The 24,292-nt window shown below is 48.3% G+C and overlaps 1 protein-coding gene across 1 annotated transcript; it reads left to right on the top strand.

Moving 5' to 3' along the window:
* On the top strand, positions 1 to 24,292 carry LOC1271752 (homeobox protein Hmx). Its single transcript, XM_310605.6, has 4 exons — positions 1 to 1,893; positions 21,092 to 21,207; positions 22,820 to 23,201; positions 23,308 to 24,292. The coding sequence occupies exons 1-4, from the start codon at positions 908 to 910 to the stop codon at positions 23,618 to 23,620; spliced, it is 1,797 nt and encodes a 598-aa protein (XP_310605.6). The 5' UTR covers positions 1 to 907; the 3' UTR covers positions 23,621 to 24,292.

The following is a 24,292-nucleotide window of genomic DNA, read 5'->3' as shown; positions in this document are numbered from 1 at the left end:
GTCGCCCGAACGCACCGTTGCGGGTGCCCTTGGTTGGGCTTTGGGCGAATCCTTGCCGTTCATTCGCGCACCGCTAGGCGAAAGAAAAACAAAGCTGCCTCGCGGGCACAACAGCACAAACAGACACGCGGAGCTCGCACAGCAAACCGTAGAGCACTCGGAGCACGTTTCCTACTGTCTCGGGCTCGTTCAGCTGGGCTCACACGCAGCAGTTGTTGTTGTTGTTGCTTTTGTTCGTGTGTGTGTGTGTGATTTTCGTTTCAGCTGGTTTTTGTGTGTGTGTTTTTTATGTGTTTTGTGCAAGAACATCGTACCGTGTGCGGAAGCCGGGTGAATCCTCAACTTCCTGACGCATACCGACGGTGCGAAAGTCGGTAGTCTGACGTGCAGTGCGGTTGTTGTCACACCGGAGACGCGCACCCGAGCGAGCGAGCGAACGAGAGAGAGGAGCCGAAGCGAAGAAAAAGCTAAAAAAAAAGGGGAGCCACAGTGTGAAGGAGCGCCGAAGCGGCAAGGTGTATACGTGTAGGTGCGCGCTCCATATGTGCGGACGTGTGTGTGTGTGTTTGCCAGGGGTGTTCGGCCGCAGCGTTCGAGCAGTGTGTGCGTAGCGTCGGTCGCTGGTGTCCTGCGCCTGAAAGGTTGGCATTGCGCTCGACGCGCTGATTGACGCGGGCCGACTCTGAGTTAGAGTCTAGACGACCCACCGACAAGAGGAACAGTTTTGGTCTCCCCGTTGCGCCCCAAAGTTATGCAGCGTGCGTAACGCGCCGTGCTGCAAAGTGTACGAGAGTTCGTAGCGCGCGTGTGTGTGTGTTTTTTTTTTGCTCGTAGGCCTTGCAAGACTCCAACAGCGTAACCGATAGTGAGCCGCGCGCGTGTTGAAGTGTGCGTGTGTGTGCCAGTGATGAACCTGGAAGCGAACATGTCCTCGCCCGAGGTGGACATTGACGTGAACGTTGTGTCGAGCCCGGAGCCGAGCCCGCGGCCGCTCGACAGCCCGCCGCCGGGGCAGCCGGGCAGTGACGACGAGCAGCGCTCGTCGCCCGACACTCAACACCACAACCAGTCGGGCTACTCCGCACCATCTCAACAACAACCACCACCATCACTACCACCACCACTACCGCAACAATTAAAAGCGACGCACTCGCCAACGCTGCAGCAGCAGCAGCAGCCCCACCACAACCACCACCAGCACCACCAGAGCCACCTGAGCCCGCACGGCGGTGGGCACGGGGCAGTGCTGCAGCACCATTCGGCCATGGTGGCGGCTGCGGCGGCCGCCGCCGCCCTGCACCACCAGGCGGCCCAGGCTGCGGCGGCACAGGCGGCCGGCCAGCACGGTTGCGGTTCCTACCACGTAGTGGGCTCGCCGGCCGCGGCCATCCCGCCGGCCATCCCGGCGGCCAGCAGCAACAGCAGCGCCATCAACAGCACCAACAGCTCCAGCACGAACAGCTTCAACCACAGTCCCGACTCCCGCTTGAGTCCGCCGAAAACGCCGCCGGAAAGCCAACACCAGCACCAACATCACCATGCGCAGCAGCAGCATCATCAGCATCCCGCTCATCAGCATCCGCCGCACCATACCCACACGCATATCAATCAACTATCGCATCAAACGCAACAGCAGCAGCAGCAGCAGCAGCAGTCGCCGACGGTCGGCAAAACGGCGACCAATCCGGGCTACACCAGCTTCTCCATCTCGAGCATACTGAGCCGCACCGAGCCGGTGGCGAAGAAGGGCCTGGGCGTGATCACGCCTGTACCGTCGCTGCCGCTGTCCGCGGCAGCGGCGGCTGCAGCGGCCGCCGCGTCCGTGTCGAACGGCACGGTCAGCCTCGGGTCGAACGGGACGCCCAGCACGCAGGACGCCGCCATGCTGTCAAGGTAGGTTTGATTGGGGGTGCTTTTGCTGCTGTTACAATGTGCTGTGTACTCTTGCGAAATAGCTTGGAAAGATGTGCTGTGAGATATCTTCACTCGCAAGTCCTGTAATCGGGGGTGGTTTGAATGCTCCAAGATGTTAAGAATTGTGACTGGGGTAGATCGTAGCCTGTTTCGGAATGTTTGGTACGTATCTTGAAACAGATTCCATATAAATGTCTTCGCTTGGTGGTCAGAAACAGGTTGTATGATTGCTCCAAGGTATTGCCATTGGCGAGATGCGTGGCTCTGTGTGACTGAGGAATGTCCCAAAGTATTTTGGAGAAGCCTAAAAAGATGTGTGGGAGACATCTTGCTTTGGAGGTCAGAAATGGGACGTTTGACTGCTCCAAGATATCAAGATTTGTGTTCCTGTGCGATTGGGTAATGTTCCAACGAAGTTAGGAGAAGTCTAAAGAGATGTTTAGGAGATATGTTGGAAAGATCTTCTGTTAATAGCTCGCTTTGGTGAGAAATAGGACGTTTGATTGCTCCAAGATATCAAGACCGGGTGTCTCGGCTGAGCTGGGGAATACTTCAACATTACAACAACAAGCATTGTTGATAAATATCTTAGAAAGATCTTCTACTGATATCGCTTGACTTGCAGTAGCGTAATATAGATCCAACTGTGCATCCTAAATACATCAAGGAAATCGTCTGTACGTCCAATCCAATCAACTCGAGTACCCATTCGACAAGGTACTAAAGCGCAAACGATAAGACGGGACGCTCTGGGTGTTTCAGTCGTGTCGGTCGCTCCGAACCACAGCAGCAAACCGTGTCGCCCAACCGTTCTGGATCCTTCCGGTGTGGCGTCTCGTGTGAAAGATAGCGAGTAATTACTTGCCCGCGATGTCACTGTCGATAGTGTTGGTGCTTGCGTCGCGTTGGCGGTTTGCTGCCGGGCGTTGTCTTGGGACCCCATTACCCTTTCCTGTACCGTGTTCTGATTTGTCGGTTTGCGATAGAATATGCAGTCGCAGTGGTGCTTCTGTTTATCATGTTGAAAGCAAGTACCAAGCTTGTGTGTGTGTGTGCATGTGTTCTAGCTCTTGAAAATCTGCTGCTCTGTGAGGAGAAAGAGCCGTTGAGCAAATGGGGATTGAGCTGACATGAAGGAAGCAATTAAGATTATGCTTTGTGTGTTATACACTGCTGCACCACTGATGTCAGAAGGTTGTGTTAAACCTAAAAACACACACATTCCGACATGAGGCGCAGAGGCGATGAGGATCGACTTTGGTCGTGTTCTGACGGTGAATCCTCATCCACTGTCCCTGTCCCTGTGAGGAAGAACCAATCCCGACCACCCGTCGTGCCATCCCAAAGTACCGAAAAGATGGGACGGCTAACCCCTGGGATGATCCGCTCGCCTGTTCTCTCTCTCTTTCATGGCATTGTTCACTCGAGGACCTAGAGACCCAGAAGCCCGGGAGAAGGTTTTGTTTGCCGGCTAGTATACGGCGCTAAAAAAGAAACCCCCCGCACCGAAATTGCGTAAGTTTTCGGTTGGACTAATTGGTGATAATTCGCACATAATGGTTGGCCGGGCAACCAGGGATGGGAAAGTGTGCTCGACAGCGTGACAGATGTACGGACGCCTGCCTACCTGGTCCCGGGTTTGTGCCCCGCAACCACAGCGCTTCACAACTTAACACAAGCAGCGGATCGCAAAGATTGAGTGCCCTGCCGCGGCGGGTGGTAAATGCTTCAATATGGTAATGCAAACAGAAGCAGGGAGGGAACAACGGTAGCCGACCTCCATCCCCACCGTAAAGGTATCACTTTTTTTTTTTTCGTTGGCTTGCGCTTTCTCCCCGTGCCCCGAGGGCGTGTGTACTGTGCAACTCGTCCAAAAAGAAACGAATCTTGCCGCCCCGTCTTTAAGTCACTCATCTAGCTACTTAGGAGCGATGGCGTTGACATCACGGGGAATGGGAGATATTTGTTTCCTGTTTTCTGTTTGTAAAAATTTTGGACACCCCCGCAGAGTCGCGGAACAGTATTTGATGTTGCTTCTTCACTTTCGACGGTTTCGGTGGTAACCGCTGGCAACGCACGCAGTGTTAAACGCGACGCTATAAACAAGCTAATGTTAAACAAGTGGGTGCCCCCGAGTTTGGGGAGGGAAGCGAAAGCGGATTTTAAGCGCTTTCCAAGGATTCTTAATTTCGTGGCGTTGGGTGTGGTTGGCCCGGGTCTAAGACGATTCCGGCGAACGCACGCCGAGGCATCATATTTCCCTTGCAGCCGTACTCGGTGCGCGATTCATTCCGGATTATTTACGGCGAGCCGTATTTCTTTTTGTTTGCGTTTGTTTTCGGATGGAACCTTGTTTTGCCTGTTTTGCCTTGGGCTTGAGCCGGTGGGGCCCGGGTAGGGAGGAAGCCAATTGAAATGGAGCTTGATTGTTTTACGCGTGTTTGGCGTGATTGACGTTGCCATTGCCCTGGGTATAAATGGGTATCGTTAACGACAATCTGAGCTTGTAGGAGATTTTCAGACTTAAAATCTTTGATAATTTTAAAGTCGCTTTGACGTCTTTTTTTGTGTCATTTGGAAACTCAGACCGTTCATTGGTTTGTTGATTGTTTCTTGCTCAAACATGTCAATTTTAAACTGTTAAATCTTCGTTTATGCATATCATCCCAAGCATGCAATAAAAAAAATGAGCAGAATGATCTTTATTCGCCGTTTATGCTATTACAGGGTTTTCCAAGACACTTTCGAAGGTAAACATTGTTTTTCACTGCGTGGAAGAAGTTAGTCCTCATCACTCTGATATTTCATTATTATCGCAATAGTTTTTAATCTCATCAGCATGAATTTCAGCACATCAACGGGTGGAGGGATCTGGCGGAAAAACGGTGACAAAAGATTGTTGAAGTGTTGAAAATCATGTGGAAGAGATTGCAATAAAATATTATGATAGAGATTAACTATCAGAGTGATGTGGAATAACTTCTTGCACGCTGTCAAACACAATGTTTACATACGAAAGTGACTTGGAGAGCCCTGTATATATGCTTCTGTTGAATGTGCTAAATAACTTTTAATCTGCTTGCAAGTGAAACAGTGTTGATACAGCTAAATATGCCACGATTGCACTAACCACGGTACACTGCTAGAGATTTCACGCTAGACGAGGCTCGAAGAATTATATGATGCAACTGGTACCAAACCTATAACTGAAATTGTTTATGAAATGACCAAACGGAGCAAAGAAAAAAAAAACCCAACAATGGGGCCCTCTCCGCTGTAAGTTCGTAGGCTGAAATTTCAGCCTGTCAGCTCGAGCAGCTATCAAAGTGAGTATAATATACAGGTGGGCTTATCCCAAGGTGTATGAATTTAGAAGGTTGATTTTTTTCACTTCTGTTTCTTAATGAAGATTTTAAGAGTGTTTTGAGTATTCATCAAGCCTCCAGAAAGCTTGTTTGAACAAAAGTTTTCACCCATCCTGTCAAAAAGTGACGTTCAAAATTGGTTTGAAAAACATGCTATGAGACCACCTGGACTACATACACTTTGATTCTAGATTCCACCACGTGATCTCTTTGATGCACCTTGGGATAAATGTAAACAACACCGTGTTTTCGAGCAGGTACTCGAAGCTAATTCTAGCTTTGAGGCTAGAATAATCTAGACTGAAAATTGCAGGCTAGTTTTTTGTGTGGTTTTGTATGGAGTGTTTACATGATTTCAGCCTCCAACTGTCAAACTCCATACAAAAAATTCACTAGAATCGTGAAGGGCCCCAATATGAGTTCCTTTTTCTAAGGGCTATTTTTTTACGAAAATAGTAGTTTATGATTAATTTTTCGTTAGGTTACGGCTAGATTCTCCCCCAAATGTATTGAAATGTTTAAGCCTAAAGCAAAAAGGTAAACTGACTCTTGGCAAATTTGAACTTTGGGGTGAAAAGCAATTACGCTAAATCTCGCAATTTGTCAATTATACCTCAAATAATGTGAAAAAAGGAATAAACCAAATATAATACAAAATTTTCCAAATCACTCTTCAATAAGCACATCATTATTCAACGCCTGCAAGGCATTTTTCAACAGCTGTCACACATTGTATTGGCATCAGAATAAAATGTTCGTTTCTTACACATGCTGTTTCAACACATCTTAAAGAACTGTCAAACTCAATCTAGCTTGAGACGTGCAGAAGAGCTGAAAAATTATTGTGCTGCAAATACATCGATTGACATTTGACAAAAATGTGGTAGTGATTGGAAATGGACTCAGCCAACCCTGCAATAATAATACACTGCATTTGGGTCATGGTTGTACAGGGAGAATTATTACCTGTCATATTGTAATGAATCTAAAAATTATTTTATTCTTATTCTTGCTTTGCTATTTTATTTCTTGTTATTGTAAACAGTTCCGTGTTCTGATTGTTTTGTTGTGGTGAAGGATACTTACTTTTACTTCAATTAATTTTGATATTTCATTCTTCATCGGTTATTTTCATGAGGATTAGTCTCTCGTTTAGAGTCTTTAGTAAAAACATCTTCCTTTTATACACGGGTGCTAGTATGAAACCCTTCATCACTTACATTTTCCTCTTTGATTTAAGATAACGAAAAAACGGGAAATTTTTTTCGCAGTGCCACTTACACACCAGCAGCGCGAATTTTACACACATCTGTGCACGGACAGATTCAAACTGCCCAACCTAAAAAACCCTAAAAAACGGTCCCCGAACCAAACCGTTCAATTACGCTAGTTGCTCTCTATTGTTTTCGTTCCCGTCTCGTCCCAGCCGTGCATCAATTCATCCCATCTTCGCTCGTTGCTTTCCTCCCCCCAACTACCCCATACGCCCATTGCTAGGGACGTCGAGCGAGCGAGAACGATTATCCGACATGCGATAGGCTCATTATTGTTCCATTTCACAAATTAGTTACAGATTAATTTGCGAAAATTAGACCGCTCGTGTTTAGGCGAGGTCAAACGTTTTTTTTTGTTTTTGTTTGCTGGTGTACCCTCCCCCCCTCCCTCCCACCGGTTACGCACGGGGCACGCGACACAACCGGAAAAGCGTAGCTCGTTCTTGCCCACCCTACCGGTTTACGGTTCGCTGCCGGCCGCGAATGGGGCACGTACCGGACAAATGGAGTGCCAATGTTTGTTAGTTTGTTTATTTGTTTACTAACCGTTTGACAGTTAGTGTTGCTCCGGCACCCCGCTCCACGCGCATTGGGATGATGATGAACGCTAATGGTGGGGTTAGTTACCTTCCCAGTTGGACTATCTCGTCATCGTTGTGCTCGGTGGCGATTTGTTAATTAAAAGCCAGGGCGAATTATGAGCCGGCCAACGGCCCCGACACATCTCGCATTGAGCTTTGAGGGCAGCGAGGGACTAGAAACAGCAAGCCCCGATCGGTGTGTGTGTGTGTGTGTGTGTGTGTGTGTGTGTGTGTGTGTGTGTGTGTGTGTGTGTGTTCGGACAGGGGACCTAAGCTACTTTAGAAAGCCAATAAATTCCGGCAGACAGTTGAACGTTGAATGCGCGTGCGGCAGGGTCCGTCCGGGCTTATCGGCAGCGCTCGATCTAGCCCAAGGGTTCGAATATTTTAGAGCTTTTTGTTTTGGTACGTTTTGCTTGTGGGTTCGGAGGAGGGTTCGAAAGCAATTACACCGGGAGGAGGGGGCGAGTGTTTATGCGTTCGCTCACTCGGGCACACCGATCGTTATCAGTTTGTTAATCATGAAATTTCATTAGGTGTCGTCCGTGCGGCACGAGCGGTGCGGATAGCCTACCATTCGGGGGCGCCCTATCTGCGGCGGTATCATCAGACTCGATCGTGCTGCTCTTGCTGGCTGTGTGGTGGTTCGGGAAAGGGAGTCCTTTCCGTCTGTTTGCCTTCCTCCCGTACCAGGGGTAGGGAGGGAGGGGCAAGAAATGCGTTATTTTAAACTAATTAACAAAGTAAATATGAGTGTGGCTATCGAGCGTGGATTATGGCACCCGGAGCCCTGGACCGCATTAGGACCCGATGCGGTTTCCGCGGGCCGGCCGGGTTTATTAAACGGTGGATTTGAGGGGAGGAAGGTTGAGTAATCCTTCATCATCGCGGCCCCGGCAAACATGTGGTCCCGAGCGGCGCTGCCCAACCGTGCAAGACAGTCTGGCGGCGGATGTATACGGCCCGAGGCGGTTGGGCCGCGCCGAACAGATTAAACAATTTGCGCTCCTTTTTACGATCGAATATCAAGCGCAGTTTAACGCCGTGCCCCCCTCCGTCCCGTTGGATGGTGACACCAATCTAGCACCCGTCACTTCCGGCGTGCCCGGTACGCACCCGGTACGCACTGCAGAATGCCTTCCGGGCGTGCCCGGCGGGCCCGTTCCTCAACCGGTGTCGGATGCTGTTTGCGCGTCGTGGTTTAATTTCGTTAGTTTGTTGTGTTGTTGTTGTTGTTGTTGTTGCCACTGTTACTGTTACCGACCGTGGGGGCAAACGTCTAAGCTTCCTGTGGCGAGGCAGTAGAATGTTCGCACAACGGGTGCTTCCCAGCAGCCGTTCCGCACAGATTTGTTGCAAAGAGCCGAGAGCTCTTGTGCGCGAGTGAGCTGGGGAAGGATAATTGTGTTATTGTTTTTGAAAGCAATTTGATGTACGCGGTTAATAGGCATATGCTAGCGATGGTGCTGCTTTTGCCGAGCGTGTTGCATACATTTGGGCGAGACTTAAATTAATTACAATCATTACATTGTTGGTGGAATAAATTGAAGTAATACAGAGAGGGAATAGCGAGGGAAAACACATATTGGTTGGCGAATTTTGTACGTTGATCGATATAAAATGGAAATTGTGTCGGAGCGTTGCGTGAATGCGTAAGTGTGTTGCGATGAAAATTGCGTGATGATGTTAATCGCAAACATGTAGGGTAAATGTACCAAAAGTGGTGCAGTTTGTACTGGTATTGATGCGTTTTACTGGACTTAAAGTGCCAGGAAGGTAAATTTATGAATATTTTAACGCATGGGAATTGGAATATGTTTTATCTTTGAAACCACAACAAGTTTTACCACGAAACGCAATAAATTTACGACAAATTATCTATTTTTGTAACTGCGTCGTTGTACTTATAATGGAGGTATTCTTATAGTTCCTATAGTGGTGGTAAACAGAGATTCCTCAAAAACAGTGTATAACATCAATGGAACTTAGTTTTACAGCTGTTTTCCTGTGAATAGCAAGGATCACTGCCATAATATTGATTTCTTGTGTAATTTGATAGTAAAAAATGTTCAAATTTGATTCACGAAAATATTCACCTGTTGTCAACCCGCACCCTTGCTTTACTCGAAGTTGATTTTCATTTAGGTAGATATGCGAATTTTGGTTTTGATTTGGTAAATTACTTACAGAAAACACATTTCTGTTGCTTATTTTAGTGAAAACAGTACGACATGTCAAAAATACACTGGAAAAAATAACTAAATTGTCATGTTTTTACTGATGACTATAACCATTATAGGAACATGCCTGTTTTGTGTACATATAATGGCACTATGGTAAAACACACTTTAAAATGCAAAAATATAGTAAATAAGCAATGAATTTAAGTAAATCAATAACATTTAATAACTAGCAATCCATTGTACTGTGGTCATTTAGAGCGTTAACAAAAATATGAGATTCGTTATGAAATCCTAAGAATTTTTGAAAAATGTCGACACATTTCACAAAATAATGAATTTGTTGGTCGATAAGTAACGGAATAGTCCCATTTAACTTTTAAACCCTTTGTAATAGACCGGAGAGCATTTCACACTAACAAAAATAACTTAATTACGTCTAAATTATCGTAGGGAACGCATTTTAGTGCGTTAATACCAGCACTATTGGTACTACCACCACTATAGGTACGTTTACCCTATTTATTTTTTCAATCAAATAATACTGAATACTTATTCGAGAGACTTTTTTCTCTATCTTAATTTGCATCAGGAATTATTTGTGCTTTAAAAATGACAGCCATACAATTGGGCGAATTTTGTCTTATCTATTGCATATATTCAGGCGACAATTTGAAATATGAATTAATTGTATGACAACCGTGTGGATAATTTTGATCTGCGATAAAACCATTATAGGCTTTTAGGATTCTAACAAACTACTGTCCACATGGTTAGTACAATATCCGATTGGGAAAAAAAAACACAATTGTCTACCGCATGTGGTACAGTTTGTTTTGTTTTGATACATATCAAATGAAAAATGTATGGAGTTTGGTGGTTTTTTACTAAAACAACAACGATTTTAGCTTTATTTTTAAGCATGTGGACAGTTGTTTGGTCGACTGTGATACGCTGTACGTGCAGCTGCAAAACGAGCCCCTTTTTATCGGCTTGGCTGTGTAAAGTCGGTACAGAGTATTTAAAAAAGTATTTTAAGTGTTTCATTCAAAGTTCAAAACAACTGTTGCAATATGTTAAAATGCTCACATTACAGGGGTTTTCGAGTCAATTTCCAATGTCTACATCATTTTTCATTGCTTGCAAGATGTTTTTCAACAGTCGTAAAATGTTGCATCACAATATTTTTTTTAGTTCTTCCACAATATTTTCAACATCGCTGAAGCTCAATTGAGTTTAATAGTTTTTTTTTATGATATGTTGAAAATCATGTGTAAGAATTAGTTTATTATGATGCAAGTACACCAATTGACGGCGGTTGAAAAACATCTTGGAGACGGTGAATAATGATGTGCACATTGGAAAGTGACTTGGAAAACCCTGTATTTTGCTCATTACGATAATAAAATATTGCACTGTTCACCAGAAGTACACTCAACTCTCTGCAAGCTAATAGAGCTGATTTTGCCATACATTTAGGCGCTACACAATTGAAGGAAATGTTTGCGGTGCAACCATCGTTGCAGTTTACCGTGAATGGTTTTGCTAAACGGTGAACTCTTGCCCGCATTTAAAAATCCTTAAATCTTACCAATTAACCTCATTTTGCACTGCGAGTTGCATAGCTGTGGGCGTAGTTCATTTAAGTCTCATTACTCCTCCACCAACACACAAACTAGTTGTTAATTATGCGTTTGCGCTTTATGACAAAAAAAAGCTCTGCATGCCAGTTTAATTAGTGAACTATCTCTCCGCTCCAGGGATTGAGCTGATTTGTGGTTAAAAAAAAGGTAGCAAAAACGTAAAACAAACCTTCGCCGAAAATGCATAAAAAAACCAATTAAGTGTACACTGTAATGGATACGTTTGCTATTAATAGGCATAATTTGTGGCTTCATCGTACACCCTGCGCGCCTCTGTTTCCCCCCCCCCCCCCCCCATTCAAAGGTACAAAATGTCAATTGAACGTTAATCATGATGACGGTTAATTTATATTTACACTAATTGTCGTGTACGGTCGCTTTCGGTAGCAGGGAAGCTAGCATCAACAAACGGCAAACCGCACAGCAAAACAACGGAAAGAACAGCAGCAACACAAAAAAAAAATGGAAGACAAACCGACCACAAAACAAAGCCATTCTGTTGCACCGAGCAGGAACAGAAATGAGCAGCAGCAGCACATCTTTACAGCCCGCTTTTAATTTCTTCAACCGGTCAAATGAGTCGTGAGAAGCGCACCAAGGGGAAAAAGCCTGGGACGCTTGGCGGAAATGTGAAATGATGATTTTTCCAAGCGGTTTTTAGCCCACGGGTGGCAGGCAGAGAACAAAAGGGCTCGCGCAACCCGTTGCCCGTTGCCCGTGTGCGCGCGGCAAATTGGCGAATGAAACAAGCGATAAGTTAACAACAAACGCGCGCGCGACCACTGTCGGCGGTGCGGCGGCGGGCGGATTTTACACCCAGCTGGAACGGTCTGCCGGGGCGGAAAATGTGCTATCCCCCCACACCCCCCCCCCCCCCGCCCAGAGCGACCCGAGGGGGAAACAAACAGCAAGACCAGCCCATTCCTCCGCCCGGAAATGTTGCGGGCGCTGTTTCGCGTTTTTGGCGAGCATAATTTCGCTCGCGGGCTGCGCTACTTGCTGCCTGGTCCCAACTGCACATCCAGGTTTGTGTGTGTGTGTGTGACTTTGTGTATCGTAAAAGCTGTCAAAGCTGTGTTCACTTTTCAGGTCTCTCTCTCTCCTCTCTCTGCACTCCCTTCGAAAGTAACCACACAATGAGGGTATGCTGCAGGTGGAGGAGAGACGGAAGGCGAAGGTGGGCTTTACAACACGCAAGTATACATACACACAATGAATCCCGGAGGCCTAAATCTTAAAAAAGAAGATCAATCAACATAATTGAAAAAAAGCAACGGTGAGGTATAGAGAGAGAGAGCGCGAGAGATAGAGCGGGAGGGAGTGAGCGAGCGAAGTCGCTGGGATTGCGCCTAATGGTTATGTTATTTTCGGTCTTTAAAGGAAATTGAAAAGACACGCAAGATTATGACACCCGGCCGCAGCCGAAGCCTGGAACGATAAAAAAAACTGATGCTGCTGCTGTTTTCAATACAGTGTGTTTGGGTGTGTGAGAGAGAAAGAGAGAAAGAGAGAGAGAGAGAGAGAGAGAGAGTAGAACTAAAAAGGAGGATTTCGGCTTGCAAATCGAGCCCGGGACAGGGGGGGCGACACACAAAAGCCGCTCCCTATAGGAATACCCGCAAGTGATCTCATTCAATTGCAATCTGCAGTCTCGGCGAAGGAGGAGGACGAGCAGGGAGGGAAGCTAAATGAAAATCGCAATCGGGCAGGGTAAATTGAGAAAAGAATGATTGAAATCCAGCAAAAATTAAGTGAGCACTTACGACTGTTAGCGTCAATGAAAAAAAAAAGAACCCCGAGCAGATGTGGACGAATGAAACGGATCACAGGGGGGGGGGGGGAATAGGATGGCGGGTGGAGGAGGAAGAGGGGTAGCAAGAAAAGAAAAGGCCTGTCGGATTGCCATCTACCCAGTGTGTCCACGCGCCCGTGTGTGTGTGTGTGTGCACCTGCAGTGCGCCACGCAAACGCCGATCCAATCACACAAATGCGTGTGCTCGTCCCCGTCCGCCCGAATGGTAGGCAACACGCGCGGCACGCCCAGCAACTGTGGCGTAAAGCGCAGTAAAGTATGCAATGGAAGGTTTTTTTTATTTATTTTTTATTTACAACTACCACCACACTTGGAGCAGGTGATTGATTTTCTTTCCCTGGTACAACACTCAAAACGGCATAGTGTGTGTGTGTGTGTGTGTATCGAATAGTTCATTTTCCGACTGCACTCCTGTGAAGGTGTCGACATTATGATGATGATGATGATGATGCGTTTCCCAGTAACCATCGTGCGGGATCAATGCCTTTGCACCGTACGTTTGCCGATGTCTCGGTCGATCCAGTGTCAAAGACACTGTTGTGCCTTGTTTCTCCTTCACCCACACGCTCTATCTCTCTCTCTGTCAGTCGACATACTCGTACACAACGGGGGCTGGAGGCGCTCTTGTGTTGCGCAATTAGTCGTAGTACAATGTCAATCTGCATCTGCCGGTGCACACTTACATGATTGCTCTGATTGCTCTCTGGCTGCAACACACAAACACACACACACATACATACACACATGCAGGTCTATTCATCGGGCACAATTACCGCGATTCCATTTGTGCATCCGAGGCTGTGCAGGGAGTTGCTGGGATGTAGTGGTGGACCCCCTGCAGCAGCGATTAATCGATGTCAGACCTATATGATGACAAATTCATCATACAAACACAAACACACAGTCAGTGAGTTAGGCTGGGTGTAGGACGGGGTGTGCGAGGTGCGGGTCTTGCAGCATTCAAACTGAGTCAGCCATGTGCCGTACTGCGTAGCCTGCGTCTGCTCGGTCAGTGACGACTCCAGTGCAAGCAACCACTTCTGGGCGAAGTCAGGCCGGGGTCAGGCCGGTACAGCCAGCAGCTACACAATGGAGCCGATCGATCGACAATGCCGGGCGGACAAAGGCGGTCTTGTCTGTGCGGCAAGCTGACTTTGCAAGGGGGCTCCGACACAGGTTTACATCGGTACAATGCCGCCCGCCGAACATTGTCGAGGTGTGGGAGCTGATAACAAGCGAGCGAGATAGAGAGAGAGAGAGAGCGAGAGATAGAGGGAGAGATCGATTGAAAGGCTGTTTCAAATGTGTTGTGTTCGCAATGAGATGATGGGCTTAGTGCGATTGCCTGCCAGCTTCCGGGGCCAGTCTGGCACGACTCGCGTCCATGAATACTCGTTTGCCTCTGTGTGTGTGTCTGTTGCTCGTTGAATGACATGTCATCTGTCTCCTAACGGGAGATCCCCTCTCTTTTTGTTTTTGTTTCGCGCACACCGTAATCGACGACAATTAGCGTTTTTAAAAAGCAGTGCATCCGTCGGCGACCGATTTTAACCGATTGTGCCGGGGTATGCAGGGCCCACAACCATCGCGATCCTTCCGATAGAACATGATGTGTTACTTACACACACACACTATGTCCACCATTTGCGCCCGTCGGCTGTAATAATGTTGCGAATCGAAACCGATTCAAATTACTGTCAAAGCATAGCACGATTCACGCGGTGCCAACCAGTGTGCCGGCGGGTTTTCGCCGTGCTCCTGTGCTGGCCCGCCATATCACTCACCTCCCGGGTCCTGGCGGGTTCGACCGATAATTTATTTCCACCTCGGTTTCAGCGAGTTCCCGCGAGCAGGCACGATTAAAAGGAGGCGTTTTTGTGCTGTTCCTTGCTGCTGCTGCTGCTGCTGCTACTGTACAAAAAACACAGCACACACTGCGACCGATTACGGCGACCGGTCTCCCGACGGCTATTGTGACACATTGGTTTTTCCGCGTGAATGGAGGTGCAATTCACATTTACCGGCGGTTGTTTTTGTTGTTGTCGTTGCCGCCCAATTGTACTAGCTGCTGCTGGCGAGAGTTATGTTTTACACGGCTCGCACAATTGTGAAACACGCACCCGAGGTTTTGTTTGCTTTGGTTGAAGGACATTAGCGGAGTTGCAGTTGAAATGTTGTGAACCTCACCTCTCTCTCTCATCGTCACCTTTTGTGGAGATATTTGTTGCCAATTTCTAACTTCTTCTTCTTTGCCTCAACATCCGTTGTCGGTCAAGGCTTGCCTGTACCACTTGTGGGATTGGCTTTCAGTGGCTCATAAGATTTCTAACTGGATTGTTATTATTAGCACAGCATCGGTGTAATGTCCTGCAGACCGCGCAGAAATATCTCTGATGTTGATGACTTCCGACTGTGCTGACTCTCCATAAAGCTAGCCGTGTCTAAAGACTACTGAAGATGCAATGTTTCACAGATATCTTTGATGCTCACAACAGATTCTCTTGCAACAGGGTTTTTGCAGCTTCTTTGAAAATTGAAAACATACATAAAAAAGAGTACTTATCTAAAGACTACGTGCCTTCTTGAGATGTAATCCATCACAGATATTTTCGATGCTCACAAAATAATCTTTTGGAGAAACGTAAGTTCTTGAAGCTCTTAAAAACAAAAGTCTTCTATCATACATTGTCATGATTCCGTAAATGTTTCTGCCCACTCTATGGTACGTAGAGTACCTACATGCATCTCCAAAAATGGTATTAGTCACCATGAGCAAACCAAACGGTAAACAACGGTCGTTTTGTTGCAGCAATATCATTCGGCTGAGTCTCGATTCGGGTAGCGAAATGGCCAAGCGGTATGAACTAGGAAATATCTTTCAGAACGCGCAGTTCACACAATAGGTTTACAAAAAATGAAGCACTCCTGAACCCTGAACAATTCAGCTTTAGTTGTAGAAGATTTGCTAGTAAAAGCTCTCAAATAATTTCATGGGTCTTGTGAAGTTTTAGATGAAGTAAACGAACATCTGTCCTCTTCAGATTTATACTAGATGTAAATATCTCCCAGTAAATAGATAACTGCTATCCGTGAATGCTCCAAAACGTGTAATACTCCCTAAGTAATATATGTAGCATTGGCTTTTTGTTGTGTCTGCTAAATTATAATATATATGTATGTCCAACTCCTGAAGATCCCAACACAAATCTTCAAACATTCGCTTCTTCGCCCAGTTCACGCTCGCGCACATCTGCACCTAATCTACATCTACATGCACAGATGTGCCGAATAAAATGGCGCCGACGGTATGTATCCCATTCCCCACACACACACACACTTACAGAGACACGCGAGAGACTAGGGGTGGAACCGGTCCCCTAGCACTCGAAGTCAATTAAACGACAACGTCTTCCATTTAAACGCCATTAATGGTACACTTACACGCACTTTTACCGAGCCTAATTCAATAAATTATCACCAGGCCTGGCTGGCGGAGGGTTGCGCGTGCTTCCGTGCATGTCAAGCGTATACCCACCACCACCACCACCACCACCAGAAAGCCACGATACATCCGGGCCACTCAGGAGTCGGGAGGGTTTTGCCGAGGTTTTAGTGGTTTCTCACGGCACACGGCTCCCCGCCTATGGAGCAGTGGTAGTAGCGACGTGTTTTAAGGGATGGGTTTCCGTTCTCCTCTTTTACACACACACACATACATATAAACACACCCACAAAGCAAACACGAGTACGGTACGAAGCGGAAATAGTCAATTGCGATGTAACCACTGTTTTATGGAGCTATCTGGACAACATCATTAAATCGTTACGTTACGGCTGACCGTTTAGGGGCGCATATGTGTGTGTGTGAGGGAGGTGGTGACGGAGGGCTGTCTCGTTTGCGGTTTCGTTCCGTGCGCACACGGACGCCCACAGTTCATCAGTCTACCGCTTTTTGGCGCTTTTTTAATTTATTAATCCTTGCGTCGGTTTTTGCGGTGACGGTGATGGGCAGCCAGCGATGTGTGTGTGTGTGTGGCTAATGAGTGCATGCATGATTTATGATGACGCGTGCAAGGGGGCCCCTCGGGTCTGTACAGAGCCGGCACGGCTCGCCTGTGCCCAACTGTACCAAAAACGGAACAAATGATGAAATGTGCTTAATAATGGGTCGAGGATTAACGAAATTATACTGCTTCGAGTGCGCTACAAGATCCGGCAAAAACTACTGGAAACTCTCCCGGCAGAAGGAAAATTAGTAATGCTAGACTCCAACACCGAAACAGCGGTGGCCAGCAAGCAGGCAAAACCAGGCAGCAACGAAACAATTAACAGCACCGTCCTGGTACCATCCGGAGGTACCACCGTGCCCACAACGCTCACTTAGGTCCCCCGCCACCAAGAGTTCCAGACGTAGCACCTCAAGTGAGCGAGCTGAACTTTGACAGGCGACTTGCGTCAACACTTGAACCCTGCGGGGCATTAGCAAAACGTCTCGATTATGGTTGCGAGCTGGATGTGGATGTACACTCGAATGTCCACCGTGTGCGTGTGTGTGTGTGTGTGGTAATCCGGAGCAGCCTTGGGGGGGGGGGGGGGACCATCGGACACGCTACATTAACAGGGCTCGCTCCAGAAAGGCGCAACAAAGCGGCTAAAGCCTCCCGCGCGCGCACACTGCAAGTTGTTTCGGTTGACCTTTTTTTTGTGTTTTTAGTTTCTTTTTTAATTCCACACTACAAAAAAAAATAACGACACAACTGCACACACACACACATACTCGTACAGACAAGTAGGGCTCTTCTAACCTCATTTTAGCGTTACCGACGGGGCACCCAAGCTAGGGCACTTGGCGGGCGGTATCAGTTGTTGGGTTTCACAATCAATACAAGGCCCGAGCAAAGCGACACCGGGCGAGACACTGGGCTTGACGCGTCTGGTGCTCCCAACATTGTACGCTTGTGTGTTGTTTTACCTTTATGCGAGCGTACTACTATCGGTGTGGCCGGATGGTTAATCCCGGCCTGTTTGCAGTATTAATGCGCGCTACCGGGAGATTGCGCTGCCACCTCCGAAAAACGAAAATTCCACGCGCTTACGCGCCTTTTGCCACACCCCATGTAAGCATCGGCAACGGTCCGGCGGAATTAATGCGGCACCAGGAATTGTTGCGCACGAGGTGCGAGGTACGCATCAATGCAGCGCTAATTGTTAATGCGATTAGCGTTAATAGTCTCAATAGTCGCAGCGCACCGGTGTGGCGGTGCTGGATGTGTCGGTGGTTCTTCGGGATTTCCCCGAAAGTTTTTGGGATTCCTAATGATCCTGCCAGATAATGGTTGCAGCCAAGCTCCCGGCGGGTAGCTTGCAGCTAGCCCAAACCCAGGAAGCAAGAATAGAGCACCGAGCAGGTGGATGCAATTCAGCGAATGTAGCAACATTTCACATCGGCCAATCCGTGGCAATAAAAGAGTTTCTCATCAACAGTAAACCAGCCCCCGAGGTACAGCACACATGACCACAGTGCCGGAGCGTCCCGGTAGATACCATTTCTTAATAGTCAATTAAGCACGGCATTACAATGGCAAATAAAGTATGCCATCACTATCGAGCCGAATGGCCCCGCTAGATAAGCCACTGCCGATGTACGCGAGACGGACAGCAATAAAAGAGCAGCAACAGTGCCGCAAGAAAAACCACACAAAAACCCCGCAAACAGCAAATTGCCAAGCTGCCGCTACAGACTGTCGACCGGTGATTAGCTTTTTGTTGTTGTTGTTGCTTCTGTTGCTGCTGTTATTGCACTACCGGAACAACTAGGGAGCACAACGAGCTGGATAAAAGAAGCCCTAACCCAAGCCCCCGATGCGAGATCGATAAATGAATGTTCCAAATTCGAGAGCGAAAGAGATAGATACAGAGAGAGAGAGAGAGAGAGAAAGCATCATCCATTTCGGTTTGCTCTTTTTCTGCTGCTTCCCCCCCCCCCCCTCCCTTCTCAAGGGAGCAGTTTTTGCTGCGGCGGTGAATTGAAAGTTTTTATTTTTCAATCCAAGCATTCGATCCCCCCGGATAGACGGGCGGGCGCGGCCATGCGGGAGCCACAAAACGGGCACTCAATAGTAATGATAGCGCTTGGGGCAGCTATTTAGAGCTAGCTAGACGGGGGAGGAAGGAGTGAGTGAAATAGTAGCAGCAATTGGAATGAAGGGGAGCAACAACAACAAAAAAAACCAACATGGCGCCATTGTTGTGTTGCACTAAACTCGTGTCGTACCGAGTGTTTGGCCTTCCGATATAAGTATTTCTTCTCTCTCTTTCTCTCTCTCTCTCTTTCTCTTTTGCTTCCCATAAGTGGACGCAGCTCGATTCACATCGATTAGGCTCTATCCAAAAACACACACACCAACAAAAAAAAATCCACTAAAATTCGATCCACAAAATGGAGTGTGAAGTGGTAAAAATTCGTACTCTTTGTGTTGGGTCTGTGGGTATGTAAATGTGTGTGTGTGTGTTTTTTTTCAGCACAAAACAAGCAAACCTATCGCGCGTAAATCGACGATATTTTAACAAATGTGTTTCACTTTGTTGCTGGACGCCCCACACCCCCAGCACCGCCATAATCGCTCGATCGCTCGCGAGAATAAAGATGGCGTCGTTTTGAGCGTCGTTTTGAGCGTCGCTTTTGCTGCTTTTTGGGGGCAGAGAGGAAATGTTTTGCATGCTGGCAATCCAAAACAACCAGATTCACGATTCATTGAAAGTTTGTGTTTTATGAATAGTGGCCAACACGCCTACCTTCCTCCCCCCCCCCCCTCCCTCTTTCCTCTTGTGTGTCAATTCACGCTTTACAAATGTTTGCGAAATGCGACTTTGCACGGCGCCCATTAATATGGACGATACCCCTCAATTGAGTCTCGATGCTTTGCGGCAAAATAAGTACCCTCCCCGTTGGTGCGTGGCAAAGTGGCAATAGACAGCAAACTATAGCGAAGAATAACATGCCCTAACAAGGCTCAACAAACAGCAACAGCTACAAGGGGTTAGTACTTTATTCAAATGGACTTTGCTAAAGGATCTTCTCATTACAATCGCATAATTTATTGGACAAACCGTTGCTCGACATTGAGTGTGAGCTTTGTTACAGGCCTGCCTGCCATGTTTCCACCTGCCCCCCCCCCCCCCTTACTCCCCTCCCTCCCTGTCCGTCCGGCCCTCCGTCGATGGTTGATGAGAATGGATGTGTTGTCGTGTTGTCGGAAGGTGCTGTCGGTCGGGCCAAACCGTAACCATTTATCTTCATTCCTGCCCGTGGCCATGTTCTTGGGCAAACTGTATTTCTCCCATTACACACACACACACGCACACAAACACGATTGGCATAGCAACCGGAGCCGTAAGCCTGTAAGCCAACACGGCGTTGCGTGTGCTGTGATCCTGCAGGGGGCCGCGCTGCAACACTGAGCGTGCACAGAGTGTGGAATAGCGAAGAAGCAGAAGTAGCGAACTCAACGGAATGCCCCTTGGTTGGCAACGGGGACTGGCGCAGGGGGAGGAGGTACGGCCGGGAGCGTAAGCCAAGGATAATCACACGTCAACAAGTTCCCGAACCCCTTCGGGGTATCCTGACGTCCTGTCAGGGGAGAGAAAAAGGGGTATGCTCTCGTTTTTGATGGCGGTCGATGATGTGCAACATCATCCGCTCTGTGTGTGTGTGTGTGTGTGTGTGTGTGTGTGTGTGTGTTTTCTTCTTGCCCATGTTTTCGATTTGTTGTTGGTCTGGATCGTTTTGTATCCTCCCGGAGTCAATGTGCGCTACACACTGCGGCAGGGCAGCAGATTCATCTATGTACAAATGCCATGTACATGGGGCGCTCACCCATTCACAACAGCCATCCGTCGAACACGATAGGACGTTCACAAACACATACACGGGACGTAAATGCCGCTTGCTCTCGACATTCTCGGGTCGTCCTGGCCGAGCTGAAGGCATAATTGAAGTCGAGAGCCCCCTGGAGCAATTGGCTCAACAAAAGTGTACCGAGATGTATCGGGAAAATGGCAAACAGGCAAACAGCATCCCTGCCCTTCCCTGCTAACCTCAATTATCAATACCCGGGCCCAGTGTGTCAAGTAGCAGCAGCAGCAGCAGCAGCAGCATCACCAAGGATTGTCTAGGGGACATCCGAGCAATCTTTCCAATTTCCAATTTCCAATCAACAATCAGATTTCCTCAGCGAAGAAGGTTTCCATTCATAACCCTTTCTTTTTCTCTCTCTCTCTCTTTTTCTCCCTCTCTTGCTATGCCCCTTTTTTATTCACAGGTTGGGATTCATGTCACAGTGGAGCGCGATTGCTAATCGGTATGCGGCCCTCTGCCCGCCCGGCTGGCCCTGGCCACCGACGTCCCATCGGATGCCTTTCCACAGCCCCACCAACGGTAAGTACTGGCGGGGTTTTATTTGCTAGTCAAACAAAACAAACCTACAACCAGGGCATAAAAGGGGCTTTTCGTACCGTTTTGCCAACCGTTTTGTTGTAAGTTTTCCCGGGTAGGCGATGCGAGGCGACAGAAGCTCGCGCAAGGGTCACACTATCCTCAGGGCCTCCTTTAAAAAAAAAAAAAAGAATGAAAGCAAAACATATGCAATATCTTCTCCGTTGCGTCCTGTGCCGTTTCCTCCGACGGTGTTCCGACAGTCTCCACTGTTTCCGTCGGGGCGGTACAATCAATTTAGCTGAGCTTCACGGCCTAACGGCAAGGCTGACAGCGGCAGCAGCAGCGCCTAGAAGTGTGGGCACGGTAGAAATAGTATCAGAATGCTCACATCGCACCGACTCGCATCGTTGAGTGTTCACACACACACACACACACACACACACACACACTTGGGCAGAGTCAGGTGTTGTTGCTAAGCAGAGGGAGATAGATAGAGAGAGAGAGAGAGGCGAACTATTTGCAAAACTATTGAGCAGAACAGTTTTTAAGAGGCTTAAGAGGCACACAAGCCGCCGCCACCACCACCACCCTGACCTGGTTCGGGACTGGCTGGGTCCACGCCTCCACGTATGGCTTCTCGCATAGTTTTCGACCCCTTGGAGAGCTGTTGCAAAGTGTTAAATCTCTCCCGAAAACAAAATAACAAAAAAAAAAATAGAGCGACAAAACCTTTTGCAGGACCTTGGCAGTAGGTGAACACGTGGAGTAGGACACCATGACTATGGCTTCCACGGTGACTCCACCACCGTGGGTTTGTAGCGACCTTGCGTTCCGTGCATCGTTTTTGGTGTTGGTGTTATTTTGTGCTCCTACTCTTCTTCTTCTTCTTCTTCTTGGCTCGAGTAATGTCCGGAAGTGGTGCCTCAGGTGAAATGAAGCCGTGAAGCCACATTTCGGTTGTTTTTGTTTGAGGCGCGTCGGGGCCGGTAGAGGGCAGTTAGCGGTAAATTAAAGGGTAATGGAAGGTAAGTACACACACACACACACACACACTCATATGGGGATGTCTTTTTTGTCTCGTGTGTGTGTGCATGGTCCTCAGTAAAGCAGCGGTGAAACCTGAAGCAACAAAGGGCCTTGGCGAAACTAAAGTACTACCGGCGCAGGTTAGGTTAACGCTAGTTTAACCTAATACACATATGACAGGTAGAGCGTAAGTTTTGCACTGCGGCAACTTTGTCGTCTGTCGGACGTATCTGCACTGTGCTGGGTTTGGGGACCGCTAGGAAATTGGAGCTGCTCACGGTATGCGCTCCCTGGGTAGGTTCAGGGCATTCGAAGAGCTTGGACACTGTCTGGATGTGCCAGAGATGATGACTACTCTCAGGTACGCTTAGGTACACTGTTGGAATGTCGCAGGGGAGTCTTTTTTTGTTTGTTAATTCTGCCTTATTCCATTCCTCCAACAAGCTGGTGAGGTGTCACTAAGTCTCAACAGATGACTTTGGAATGTCGCTGATGACTTTGGAATTTCAGGGAAAAAAAAAACATTCGGAACACGATTAATTCTACAACCCCATTCCATTCTGTTCTCTCCTTCGCTCTCCTCCAGACAACTCGACGAACGCGATGGAAAACCAGTCACCGTCGCTTACGCCGCCCCCATCCCAGCAGTCCAAGTCCCCGTCGCCCCATCCCGCCTTTCTGGGCGGCCGGGCAAGCGGGTGTGGTCCGGGCGGCCCGGGCGGCATGGGCGGCCCCGGGACCGGGGTCGGTCCGGGCGGCCCAGGCGGTCTCGGCCCCGGCGACGACTGCGAGTCGGACGACGACGGGCAGGAGATCATCGAGGAGGATGACGAGAGCGACCGGCCGTCCGATTCGGCCTCGCCCAACTCCAACGGCAGTGCAATGCAGGCGAAGCGCAAGAAGAAAACGCGAACGGTGTTTTCCCGCGCCCAGGTCTTCCAGCTCGAGTCGACGTTCGATCTGAAACGGTAGGTACCGCCCGGGGCTGGTCTGTTCCCTCTGGAGGATGCTGTTGGGAGGTCATCACTAATCGGAACTTGGTACGTTTCCACCAAACGCCCATCCTCTTTGCAGCTACCTTAGCTCGTCGGAACGGGCCGGACTGGCGGCATCGCTGCGGCTGACCGAGACGCAGGTCAAGATCTGGTTCCAGAACCGGCGGAACAAGTGGAAGCGCCAGCTGGCGGCCGAGCTGGAGGCGGCTAACATGGCGAACATGGCGCACGCCGCCCAGCGGCTCGTGCGCGTCCCGGTGCTGTACCACGAGGGGGCCACCGGTGGGTTCGTGCCGCCACCGCCCCATCCACACTCCCAGCAGCTGTACTACACGACCTCGGCTGGCCGTGCCGGTTCGCCGCCCCGACCACCCCTCTCCTCGCTGGTGTAATGGAGGCTGCCGGGAGCCGACGTTGGACAGCTCGGCTAGTTGGGGCGCTACGGGAAGTCTTCAGCAGTCTTCCACCAGAGCGCCTAGCCACTAGGGCCGCACCTTCGGACTTCCTTGCAAGCAACACACACACACACACACACACACACAGATACAAACACACATAGAGATACAGACAGAGACATAAACAGATCAGGCAAACCAATATCCAACCAACGGGTTTCGTGTAGTCAGCGCGAGTCTTCGTGAGGGATTTGTGGAAGAATGCAGGCGTACCTCGTACCCGGTCTCTTGAACAGCAAATTTAGGGTTGGGGAGAGCGGGAGGAAAACAAGAACCTAGAACCTAGAAAATGATATATATATATATATATATATAACGACCTAAAGTAGTAAATTAAATAAGCTTTTTTGAAGAAGTGAGAAGAAGTGACTAGCGGGAGGGGGTGGGGTAGGAAGAGCAAAGATTAAAGATGTCGCACGCACGCCTATTATCCTCTTCAGTAGTGTTCGAACGCAACTTCCGTGTGTAAATAGTATGCAAATGTATGCGCGCAGTGCCCGGGCGCCCGTCAGCCAACAACCGTATTAAAACAAACAAAAACAACAAAACAGTACATTGCTATTCACAAATAAAAACAAGCAAACAAGCAAAATTAAAGCAAAAACCTAA

This window comes from Anopheles gambiae, chromosome X (genome assembly GCF_943734735.2).
Source record: "Anopheles gambiae chromosome X, idAnoGambNW_F1_1, whole genome shotgun sequence".
Lineage (NCBI taxonomy): Eukaryota > Metazoa > Arthropoda > Insecta > Diptera > Culicidae > Anopheles > Anopheles gambiae.
Note: the sequence above shows the minus strand (reverse complement) of the source record. Positions and strands in the feature narration are given on the sequence as shown.

What these genes read in the sequence shown, in the direction of transcription:
- LOC1271752 (XM_310605.6), top strand. Translation starts at nt 908, where the DNA reads ATGAACCTGGAAGCGAACATGTCCTCGCCCGAGGTGGACATTGACGTG. An exon ending in TTTCCACAGCCCCACCAACG is followed by an intron (nt 21,208 to 22,819) that starts GTAAGTACTGGC and finishes GCTCTCCTCCAG; the next exon opens with ACAACTCGACGAACGCGATG. An exon ending in TCGACGTTCGATCTGAAACG is followed by an intron (nt 23,202 to 23,307) that starts GTAGGTACCGCC and finishes TCCTCTTTGCAG; the next exon opens with CTACCTTAGCTCGTCGGAAC.